At 40.8% G+C, this 12,315-nt stretch overlaps 1 protein-coding gene across 1 annotated transcript in view; it reads left to right on the forward strand.

The window, feature by feature from the left end:
- LAMA5 (laminin subunit alpha 5) overlaps positions 1 to 12,315 on the forward strand; it is a gene marked incomplete at its 3' end in the record, with an annotated part of 206,832 nt that overhangs the window by 142,676 nt on the left and 51,841 nt on the right. Inside the window, exons 24-32 of the mRNA XM_042462442.1 lie at positions 484 to 626; positions 1,052 to 1,158; positions 2,157 to 2,307; positions 3,446 to 3,606; positions 4,508 to 4,616; positions 5,500 to 5,597; positions 8,803 to 9,004; positions 11,495 to 11,621; positions 12,014 to 12,153. Coding sequence (XP_042318376.1) covers positions 484 to 626; positions 1,052 to 1,158; positions 2,157 to 2,307; positions 3,446 to 3,606; positions 4,508 to 4,616; positions 5,500 to 5,597; positions 8,803 to 9,004; positions 11,495 to 11,621; positions 12,014 to 12,153 — 1,238 coding nt within the window. The remainder of the gene's footprint in view (positions 1 to 483; positions 627 to 1,051; positions 1,159 to 2,156; positions 2,308 to 3,445; positions 3,607 to 4,507; positions 4,617 to 5,499; positions 5,598 to 8,802; positions 9,005 to 11,494; positions 11,622 to 12,013; positions 12,154 to 12,315) is intronic.

Consider the following 12,315-nt stretch of genomic DNA (forward strand, 5'->3'; position numbering starts at 1 on the left):
TAGCACTCCCCAACCAAAAAGAATCTTCATTCCAAATGCATTGGGATTTCGTTGGAGACTTCCTGCTTTCATTATTTTTGTGTAGCTAGACTGGATATTAGCAACGTTGATGGAATCCCAGGGGACAGGAGAACTGAACCCAGGGAACATGAGGAGCCCTGATGGTTCATTGGTTAAATGCCCGTACTGCAGCCAGTATTGCAGCCACAAGGTTGTGAGTTTCTTCCCAGGGCTCCAGAGCTGACTCAGCCTTGTATCCTTCCGTAGGTTGCTAAAATGAATACCCAGCTTGTTGGGGACAATTAGTTTACATGTTGTAAATTGCTTAGACACTACTTGGTTCAGTATGAAGCAGTATAGAAATGTAAATATTATTGCTATTACACCTATGGCTTCTTTCTGACTTATTCTCAGACCCAGGTAAGAAATCTTGTATCTTTTCCAGATCTGACTAAAAGTTTACCTTTCTTTTCCCAATTTTAGGCACAGAGCAGACTAAGCAGATTGTGTTTGTGCCCACAAAAGAGCCATCTTTTGTCACTGTTCCTTACAACAGCTTTGGGGAGCCATTTGTGCTGAGTCCTCATGTGTGGTCGCTGATCATTGAAGCCGAGGATGTGCTACTAGTAAGGCTACATCTCTCCCTTTCCTCCTCTTTGATGATGATAAAGAGACTGTACAAACAGCCACTGAGAGGCAGCATGCAGCCACTCCTTTACTGGCCAGATCAGGGCCGTGGCCACCGCATGCCACAGCCCTGATCCGGCCTCCGGAAGGCAGAAAAAAGAGCAGCAGAAAGCAGCTCCTTTTTGTGCCCTCTAAAAGGAGCCACAGCCATGACGGCATGGCTTTGTGACGGCCTAGATGCAGTGACAGGGTTGTGCCATGATGCCGCACACCGTCTAGAATGGTGTGCGGCGTCATGGCGTGAGGGGGCGGAGTCACAGCATCGAGTGCAGATGCTCCACCATGCCTCTGCCCACAGGCCAGCACTTTGTGCCTGTCTGTACCGGGCCAAAGTTAACTTTTATTTTTCTATCTTTCTTTCTAGGATTACCTAGTTCTGCTGCCCAGCTCATACTACGAGGCTCCTATATTGCAGCTGAAAGTCTCAGATCCTTGTACCTACAGCCCAACTCCCGAACAAACCAGTCAAAAGTAAGTTTTTTATCCATATGTTTGTCATGAGATGTGTTTGTACTGTGGATGGTGTACTGTGCTAGTATTACTTGAGTACCATTGGACAGTGCACATTAGCTTTCAAAGAGAATTCACAGCAAAATCTTGTAGCTGCTATATCTCTCTGACTGGTAGTAGTAACAGTAAAAAATGGATAGTGGAACTGGATTGATGCCTCCTCAGTGATGCAATTAATATAGAATATCAACTGTTTTGAAATAGTAGTTGACATTTGTGATTGACAGTAATAAATGATGGAACAGGTAATGCCGTGTAGGATTGTCTGAATGGAGAATAGTGAAAGTTGGGTTGATTTCAGAAGCCTTCTTAAAGTTTGGGTTTTTATGGGATGGAAAAATGTCTGCAATCCTTCACATAGTCTACTTCAGATTTATGATGTCATAGGGATTTATGAAGTGTAACTGTGTGGAGGATTTCAGCGTACATGTTTAATGTATGTTGCTTTCCATTGTCAGGGTTTTCCAGCTAGCCCTGAAAACCTTGGGAAGGGGGACTGGCAAGTTGACCACAGTGTCACTTTGTGGCTTTTTCTTCCCAGTTTTTACTTTTGTCCCTTTGCCAAACTAACTTAAAAGAGTATTTTGGCACTTTCCTTCCATATATTGGGGTAATGATTGAAATGACACCTGGAGCCTTTGAGCTAATTTGAGAAGTCATCTGCAGGCTAGCAGTTCAGACCTCCAGCAAGAGTAGTGGGGGAAGAGATGCAGGAAGAGAGGGAGGTGTTGTAGGGAGAGAGAAAAAGGAATGTGCTCCTCAACTCTTGGCTCTGACCATGCCCACACTATGACTAGCCTTGCCAACTGCTGGCAAGTGGCACTCGATAGATTAACTTCAAGGTAATGTGGACCTCAAGAGCAGAAAAAAAAATCTCTGCCACCCTACTCCAATGTATAAAGTCTTTCTGAGAAAATAAAGTACATGGGGGAAAAAAACCTCATTCTCATTTTTTATAGCTGCCTCCTCTATAAATATATGCCTGTGGAACAGTTCCCCTTTGGATCGGGAGAAGATGCTGTGTGTAAACTGGACAACAACTTACCAAGACCGTGTCCTAAGGAGATCTCATTTGTATACCCTGAGATGGTGGTGTGTAGTGGCAGTGACGTAAGTGATCCCATTCACTTTTAAAGCTTGTAGCTTCAGGACATATTTTTCACAACACATCACTACACTCTTTCCCAGGAAGGAGAAATTATTTTCTCCCTGTTGATCATTTTATAGGGGCCCAAGTAGTATATTCTTGCAGGCAAGCTGCTGAACTGTGAGCTAGACAGTGCTACTGTTCGTAGTTAGGTGGCTTTGTAACTGCCTTACATATCAAACTCAGAGTGGTCACCCATGGTTGCTCTTCATCCCAAAGAGAAGTGACTAGTAGGGTGCCTCAGGGTTCTGCCAATATGTTTCTAAATGATTTAATGATAGAATAGAAAGAGTTCTTATCAAATTTGCAGATGATACCAAATCGGTCAGTAATTAATACCTCAGAGGACAGAACCAGAATTCAAGATAACTGAAAGATTAGGGAACTGGGCCAAAACTAACAAAATGACAAACTAACATACAGAGTTGTAAGGAGCTACTTCTAGGCAGAAAAAACGAAATATAGAAATATAGGATGGGTAGGACTTGGTTTGAAAAAGTGAAAAAGATCTAGGGATCCTGTTTGTTCACCCCTCAGAACTTAATTATCTCTTCAGCCTCACATCTCATGCACAACAGAAGTAGCGAATAAGTACAATATGAGTAGCTGAAACTGAGGATGGCAAGCTGGCAGTTAGGATGGGTGCACTGTATTCAAGCTGTTTATATTAATTAGTAATAACAAATTTACTGTAGTAAAATGGTAGCACAAAGCATTTCATCACTATTATGTGAGCCATCATCCTATTTAGATAGCTAGAATATAAAATAAATTTATTTGACTAAAATTTCTGAAGAAGAAAACTTTCCTATGAAAGTCAACATGTAGCAAATTAGGCATTTAATGTTATAAGGTGTTGTTTTGAAGCATGGGTCCAAATCGGTTCATTTTATCCACCTCGACTCCACCCAAAATTACTTCCTGCTCCCATTCCACGGTTCCAATTCTGACTCTACAGCACATTTATTTATTTGTTGGATTGTACCATGCCTTTCTGTCAGGATGGGATCCGTGCCTTGGTTTCAAAATAGAGATGTAGACCTTCTAAGACCAGCCTAGAGTGCTTTTCTCTTTAAACCCCTTTTTTCCCCATGTGTGCAGGTGGAAGTGCAGTTGTTGGTTGCTATCCCTCAGCCAGGGAGGTATGCCCTTCTGGTGGAATATGCCAATGAAGAGATTCCACAGACAATCCACATAGCAGTGAGCTCACCACAGCATGCTGCTCAGCAAGGCACTCTCCTTTTATACACCTGCAAGTACAGGTATTTTGCCTCATGAGATGAGATAATGTAAACATCATATAAGAAAATATTTCTCATTTATGATTTATAGTTTGTAAAAGCAGCCTTTCCATTCTACTGTTATATTAGAAGACTGATTGTCAAGGTTTGAAGTAAGCATTCCTGAGCTGAGAATAACAACTCAACTTTCATCAATTAACAGTTTGACCAAAACAAAGATGTACTTGGCAGCACAAACTTCTATTCGTTGCTTCAAAAAAAGCAGATCAAAGGAAGAGTGAGAGATGTCAGGGCCACATCAATCACTGCGTACTTCTAAGGTTTTTGGTGTAGACTTTGTGGAGAAATTGACTGGATTCTAATATAGAAATCACAGTAGTCTCCAGCACTGGCAGTGACCACAGTGGTCAAGATTCATGGCTTATAGTATGAGTTTGGTTGGAATGTAGAGGCAGTGGCTGATTATTCTGGTTTATACAGTCTACGCACTTGTTGCTTTGGTGTCTTAATAGTTAGAACTATGTTAGCATTTGCAGTCATTGGGTGAAAAGCACATCTTGTTTAGATCCCCTGTACTGTATATGGCAGTGCCAAGAGTCTACATCCTCAGAACAGGGCATGACTGAGCTGAAAATAGAATGAGCATCCTGAGCCCTGGTGCCCTATTTAAACAACCAGACAATATTTATATAAATGACAGATTGATGACATTATCTGGGAACTCCTTTTTGCAAAACTGCATTCAAACTGTGACCTTTACAATAGGAAATGAGGCCCTGGGATATCCTTAGGAAGCACCCTCTGCCATTACTCAAAGAAAGCAAATCAAAGGGTTATAAGGGCTCTGTATTAAAACTACCAAGGGGGGGAAATTGGCAGGATAACTCCATCCTTGAGTTTGACCAAAGCTTTTGTCTTTCAGTTTCCTTTGTCGTGGGATAGTTTTAGATTCACTAAACCGCTTGGCCGCTTTTGAACTTGTCACGGAGGCTACAGTTCGATTCATGGCAGATCAAGCCTATTTCTTCCTGGTAAGCCTTTGAAGTTGAGCATGACAGCTGTTGTGATAAATAAATGCATAAATTAAAATCTACAACAAAACTGAAAATTCCAAAGTGAGAAAAGATTGGATCCAAGAGACTGAATTTGTTCCCAGCCTGAGTCTAGAAGCAGGATTGCTGAGATGAGATCTGAAAGAGGTTTCTGTGTTGCCATTCCGATGGTCAGAGAAAAATCTGGTGACTTTACAGAAGCAGTCAGTCTGAAATTTGTCTCCTGCAGTATAGAAACTGGCACTGTCCCTACTTCATATCCATCTTTTCACTCTCACTTTACTTCAAAGCGACATTTTATTAATAAATTCTTCTCCTGCACCCCACCCCCATCTTTCCCATTTAGTCCATGGTCCATTTTTCATCAGAATTGCAGAACTCTAGTTTTTTGGGGAAAATCTTTAGTTTAGTAAAAAGTCACATTGCTGACATGAAACTTTTTCTGAAATATGTATGTTTTCTTTTGTGGCAAACCTGAGTTTTATCTTGACCAGTATTTGATGTCAGTGAGAATCACTGCAAGCATCATAACAACTGTGAGAGTGGTCTGTTTGTGTGAGCAGTGTAACATTTCTTACTGGGAATGTGGGATGGACTGTAGCTACTACATCTGTAACCAGAAAACTTCTTAAAAGATATTTTGCAAAGTCACAGAAGTATGTGATCTTTCACATATGTTTGCTTGAGATGTTTTGCGTGTCTCTTCTTTGCATCTTTTGTGTCTGAATAGTAAAAGTTCAACTGGTTTAACAGATTTTTTTTTTAACAAAATCAGTATTTGTACTAATCTTTAGACTTTCTCAGTAAAAAGAAAGTCAACAGTAATTTTCACTTCCCTCCCTTTCCTCTTCTGTGATTTTAGTATAAAGTGTACCTCATCCCATATGAACAGTTCACCATGGAATTTGTGGAGCCAAAGGTCCATTGTATAAGTGTCCATGGAACATTATCACCAAATAGGTAAGGTTTTTTTAAAAAACAATTGCATTTAATGATTAAAATCAGTTCTTCTATGGAACCTCCAGAAGTCTCCCACCTAGGGAACTGATTAAATCAAATATCAACAGTGCTTTAGCATTAAGTGTTCCTGAGCTATTCGCTGAACCCCATAAATAGCTTTAACATTTCTGAAATGGTTCCCTGTAATTGACCACTGTAGCATGTTTTGAATTTTTACTGTTCCTGGATTGTGATTTTAAGTATTGTATTTTACGGTATTGCATTTTATGATTGTATTTATGGTTTTATCAGGTTGTAAACCCACCTCGATCCGAAGGGAGAGGCGGGGCAATATAAATAAAACTTTTATTATTATTTATTATTGCTGGAGACAAATGGGGCCCAGTATGGATGCCAGAGAGACTTGTGTTAGAAACTTTTTTTTCCATGTTGTTTTGATGGGAAGTTACAAAGTGATATTTTAATTTATTTAAATAGCACTATTGGCATGTATGGTAACTTTATGTAACATAAAGAAATGTCAAGAATCTTTCTTGGAGCTTATTATTATTATTATTATTATTATTATTATTAACCTTTATTTATAAAGTGCTGTAAATTTACACAGCGCTGTACATACAATCTTTTTAATTGGACAGTTCCCTGCCCTCAGGCTTACAATCTAAAAAGGCATGACACAAAAGGAGAAGGGAGTGGTGAAGGGGAAGGGGATGAGGTCCAGCAGTTCCTCTCTACCTCCAAGGCCTGGACCAAGGCAGGTGGACTGGAAGGAGGGCTTGGCTTCATAATGGATGGTTAATCTTCTTCCAGGGAGGCCTGTTGGAGTTAGCCTGCCTCACTAGTAGGATAGTACATATAAAATACATAGCAATACAGGAAATGATTCAATAAAACAGGCAACAAAAGAACATCAAATAGCAAGTGACAGTTATGCAATGCCTGGGAAAGCTGCTCTGAACAGGATGGTCTTCAACTATATAATAATATAGTTAATATATAATCTAGATAGATTATAATAATATAATCTAGATATTAACTGGAGAAGCAAGTTTAATAATGTGGGAGAACAAATACAATTATATGATGCTTCAGTTTATTTTCAAATAAGATCTTTCAATGTGGTGTAAAGAATATTTTGGACAGGTGCACCTACTTGCAAGGTGGAGATGGATTTATATTTTTGCACAATTCTTGAATTCTGTAAGCAAGCAAACATTTACAATCACACCATGTACTGCTCTTGGAATTAATTATTTGTATATATCAAATACTTTCTTCTGGACATAGTATATTCCTCTTAGACAAGTGGAAGTTTATTATATTCATCTTTCTTTTCTTGCCAGGGCCTGGTAAAGATAAATTAAGCTTTTAGAAGCAGTTGGTGCATGCTACAAGAAAATAAACTCTTGAGGCCCACAAAGATAGACAGAGACTAACGGTGGTCCTACCTGATTCTTAAAAGCTGAGGCCTGTGCTAGAAACAACCCACAATTTTTTATATTGGGATAAAAAAGAACCTAGAGGGTGTTCCCACTTGCCTATAAAGCGGATCATGAAGCGAATTAAGAGGTGTCATTCCCACTGATGCCTGAATTAGTTCCTCAATGCCCCGGAATAGTTTCCACTGCGATTTGATTCAGAATCGAATTATATCATATAATTCGAATTAGACGCCTATAAACTGGTTTAAAAAAAATAGTAGGTTATAAAGCGGGTTATTTTTGAAAGTGGGGTACGATTCGCTCTATCCGAATGGGAACGAGAAGGGTGTCTGATTCAGGAACCTGGAGATGGGAGGAGCAGCGCTCAAGGGGCTGGCCTGGGGGTGTCACCCTCTTTGGTCTCTTTCTGCATCGCCAGCACCATTTTCTTCAATTCACATAGACTTTACCTCGGTGGATTGGAACCTCCCCTCTGCTCTTCATTCATAGACCGATGTGTGAGAAGAGCCATTGAACACCATTTTAAACTATTATTTTTTCTTTTTTCACCTCTGTCTGAGCACCTGAGCAGCAGATGGGCTTTGCAGTACATCCCTGCTTGATTGCTCCCCCAGACCGCCCAGGGAGCAATGGGGAAGGCAAAGCAATTTGGGGGAAAGGAGGCTCCTTCCAGAGGAACTATGGGATGGGCTTTGCAGGACATCCCTGCTTGATCACCCCCCCCCGACAGTCCAGGGAGCAATGGGGGAGGCAAAGCAATTTTGGGGAAAGGAGAGCCTGGACGCCCAGGGATCTGAGGGGGGGGGGGGAATCGAGCCTTATCTTCTCTCTTCCCCAAAGATTCTCTCCCCAATAATGAAGCCCGCTGCCTTCTCCTCCTTGATCTGATTTGCCAAGCCTCCTTCTAGTCTGGGGAGACACAACAGAAGAGCCTTGGATGCAATCAATTTTCATTGGCTGCCCTAAAAATAAAAATAAAAACCTAGACTTGTGACGTCTGAAGCCTAGGCGCTTGATTGACAGCTTGTGGACACAAATGGGAACGGGGAGCAAGTTAATCCGATTTAAAATAAAGCGATTTAAAATAAATGGGAACGAAAACAGGGTCTAAATGAATCGAGGTAATTTGCCCCTTTTGGTAATGGAAACGATGGAAAAAATTTCGAATAATTCCTGGAACATAATCAGAATCGCGTCAATATAATCCGTTTTATCTGCCAAGTGGGACCTGCCCCCAGCAGCTGCTTGTTCAGTGGTATACAGCTTGTGTATATGGATGTCCCATTCAGCCATCATCCTCTCCTCTTCCCTGAAATTGTCTAGGTCCCAGCATTATTTCTAAAGTATGAGAGCTGAAAGGTTATATTCTTGCTCAGAGAATGGACATCCCATGATGGTAGATTACTGGAATGGCAGTTGTTAACCCTCAGATCTAGTTCTTTCTTAAAAGTAGTCTGTGCAGTTCCAGTACAACTACTGAATACCAATTTGTAGTTCCTTTTCTTATCCCTTACCTGAGCATGTAATTACAGGTGAGGAGTATTTGGAACAGAGGAAGATATATAGCATGTACCGAAGATCAAAAGGGCCATGGTGAAAATGCTGAACGTCACTATTTATTTAACCATCCCCTAATCCTCTCTATCAAATACTTTACACTATGGGCATTATGATTTTTCCTGTCTTTGCTATATTCCATTGAAAATATTGGAATACTTTTACTTGGTTATAGAGTTCTTAATGTTTTTCCTCTTTGTCCACAGTAGCTCCTGTATCCCATCAAGGTATCAGAAGATTTCACAGTCAGTTGTACTGGAAGAAGGACAGTTACTACCACTTGCTCCAGGCTTCCCCCTGATTCATGCCTTTAGTGTCCCACCAGTAGGTATCCCACTAACATCTCTGCTACGGCCTCCAACTCTGTTAGATTCATCTGCAGAACTCATCCTGCTAAAGGCTCCTCAGGTGAGTATAATAATTAATGGTGGAGGAATTTCAAAGGGGTTGATGCCAGAGTTTATCATGGAAGAATGGGGGCTGTTGTTTCTGCATTCTGAAAGGAAATGAGTTCTGGGATTCATTTGGTATGTAACACTCAGCAGAGGTAATAATGCAGGTGTATTTTTTATTTTATTGTAAGTGTATCCCATTTACCACATTTTATTATATTTATTATTTATTACATTAATTTGTATCCTGCTTTTCCCCCAAAATAGGGACCCAAAGCAGCTTATAGTCTTAAAAACATAAAAATCTGTCAGGGATGCTTTGATTTGGATTTCTGCATGGCGCAGGTGGGACTGGATGGCCCTTGTGGTCTCTTCCAACCATATGATTCTATGATTCTAATTGCAAATTTACAGAAGTTATAATTAAATTGGAATTAAACTATTGCAATATTAAAACAGATCATTTGTTTAAAAATAGAGTATGATTAAAAAGACAAAAGCACTTACAAACCATACACATTAAAACAATACCCCACCCTAGGACATTCTTTAAAAGCTTTCTGTTTAAAATGCCTGGCAAAACAAAAAGGTCTTAGCTTGCCAGTGGAAGGACAACAAAGAGGGGGCCATTCTGGTTTCCCTGGGAAGGGAATTCTAGAGTCTAGGGCAGCCACCCAGAAGGTCTTCTCTTGTGATGGTGTTGGGACTGAGAGAAGGGCCTCTTCTAAAGATCTCAGAGCTTGAGCCAGTTCATACAGGGAGATATGGTCTTCTAAATAGCCTGGACCTGAACCATACAGGACTTTAGAGATCATAACCAGCACTTTGAATTGTGCCTGGAAACAAACTGACAGCCAGTGGTGCTGTTTCAACATTTGAATTTTTCATTCTTCACAGTTGTCTGTAGGCATAGTAATTACCTTTCTCCATTTGGCACTCTCCAGTGCCTTGCCATCCTCAAACAGTAGCTACTAACACCATGATTTCTCCCATCCACTTGAGAAATGATCAGCAGGTAGACATTACACCAGCAGTGAGCATGAAGAGTGGTGCCTGTTCTAGGAAAGGGATAGTTTTCATTTGAGAGAAAGGGAGAGAAAGGAAGAAAGTTTTATTGATTAAAGCTGCACTCTGTGTGGTGTGCAGTGGACACTTCCTTTGTAAAAGTGATTAGCAATGGATGGATAGGCACAATGTTTATTTCTCCTTCAACATCAATATGAGGTCTGTAGTGAGCCAGGCCATTGAGGCAGGTTTCTGCCTATCGGTTTTGGAGACCTTGTTAGCATCATGGCCAAACAATCACTGCTGTCTAGTGCAGAGGAAGAGTCTATTTCAGGGGTAGGCAACCTGCGGCCCGCGGGCCGGATGCGGCCCGCCGAGGCCTTGGGACCGGCCCCAGCCTGGTCCTGCCGCCGATTGCCGCGGGCCTTTGGGGGGCAGTTGTCTATAGAAGCCTCAGAAACATGCATTTATATAACATTTTTTAAAAAACAGCCAATTTTTTTCACGTGTCCTCCATTTTTTTAAAAAAAGTGCTTACTGGAAAAATGTTCCTACATTTGTCCTGGTTTATTTATATATTTAATTTTTAAAAAAAAATTTAATTATTATTTTTTGGCTTTGGCCCCCCAGTTGTCTGAGGGACAGCAACCCGCCCCCAGCGCAAAAAGATTGCCTACCCCTGGTCTATTTGCATTAGTGACTTTGTTTAATAGTTTTTTGTATTAGCTTGGCAGTTAGGGGCTAGGAAAAAAGATGAAGGCTGGGAACAGAGTGGTGGAGTGAATTTATCTCTGTTGCTAACCTGCTTGCACAGTTCGCATAGCTTACTTGGGTTAGACAATCTTCTGGGAGTCAGCATCAGCATAAGGTCACAATAGCCAATCTTTCTACTTAAAGCATGCAACAACAATCTGAGGTCACAATGTCTAGTGTCACTTTAGGCAGAAAGCATCATCCTGTAGGTACATTAGTCAGTCTCTCTCACCAAAGCAGGCAGCCGCAACAGCAGAAGCAAGTCTCTGTAGGTACAAACTTTTTATTTTAGTAAAGTGGGGAGCAGATTGTGTAGGCATTGTGGCTTTCAATGTCTTCATTACTAAATTGTCATCATCACAAGGGCTGAGCATTAGCAGGCAGGGATGCCAAGATAGTTTGCAAGTAAGCATGCCAAATATTACAGGATGTCTGCTTCCAGTCAGTATCATACAGTGATCTGGCACCCAAAAAGGCGAAGATTTTGAAGACTGGGAATCTTGGCAGCACTCCATATACACTAGGAAAGCAATAGCTTGCCACATGTGCTCCTGGTAACTGATACAATGATCTGTTTCACTGAGGTACCTGGAAAGGGACAGGAAATTCTGCACTATGAAATCTGCAGCCAGTTCCCTTAGAAGGGCTTGTTCTGGTATCAGTGGGTTAAATTAGAACCCCTTGCTTCAAATAGCATAAAGCTCTGAATTGTTCTCTTTGTTTTCTTTTTTGTTTGATTGTTTTTTAGACAGCCATTGTATTAAATGGCCACATCCAGAGTCTGGGACGGTATGCTTTCATTCTGCACTGCTACCAGCCCAGTCACCCAACTTTCCCTGTGGAAGTGTTGATCAACGGTGGACGTATTTGGCAGGGTGAGAGACCTCTGGGCTTGCGATGGGGCTTGCTGTAGGGGAGGTATACTTAAAGGAGTAGCTTTGAAGAGAGACCTAAAATATATCTAAATTAGCCAGACCTGTTCCTATGTCACCAGCAGAGGAAACAATGCAAAAACAGGAGGTCTAAACACTGAACAGATTTATTCCTAAAACCTTAAAAATAACTGATTTACTATGGCATAGATTGGAATTTAAAGCTTACAGTTATGAAATAGAGGATATCAGTACTACTATTTTTACTATGCTTCCTTCAGAACATAGCATTTGTGTGAAGGTGAGTGCAGACAAAGGGGAATGTTGTTAGTATATAAAAGCAAAACCAGATATGCCAAAGTTGTCAAAATGATATGTCCTTTCTGGCTTTTCAGGACAAGCTAATGCTACTTTCTGCCCACATGGATATGGCTGTCGAAGTCTGGTGGTTTCAGAGAATCAAATTGTCCTGGATGTTACAGATAATAACTTGAGTGTGATCATCCGTGTGCCAGAAAACCGGCACTTTTGGTTGGTATGTTCCTTAGCTTAAAAATCTCTGGTCATATCAGTGAGGCTTGCCTGCAATAATAAAACTTAGTAAGAAAACTTAGAATACATTCTATCCAATGTATAATATAATTTAAATGAAACCAAACCCCATTCACACAGCTAGCAAGCCTTTGCTGTCCTCTAA

This window comes from Sceloporus undulatus, chromosome 4, assembly GCF_019175285.1.
Source record: "Sceloporus undulatus isolate JIND9_A2432 ecotype Alabama chromosome 4, SceUnd_v1.1, whole genome shotgun sequence".
NCBI classification, from domain to species: domain Eukaryota; kingdom Metazoa; phylum Chordata; class Lepidosauria; order Squamata; family Phrynosomatidae; genus Sceloporus; species Sceloporus undulatus.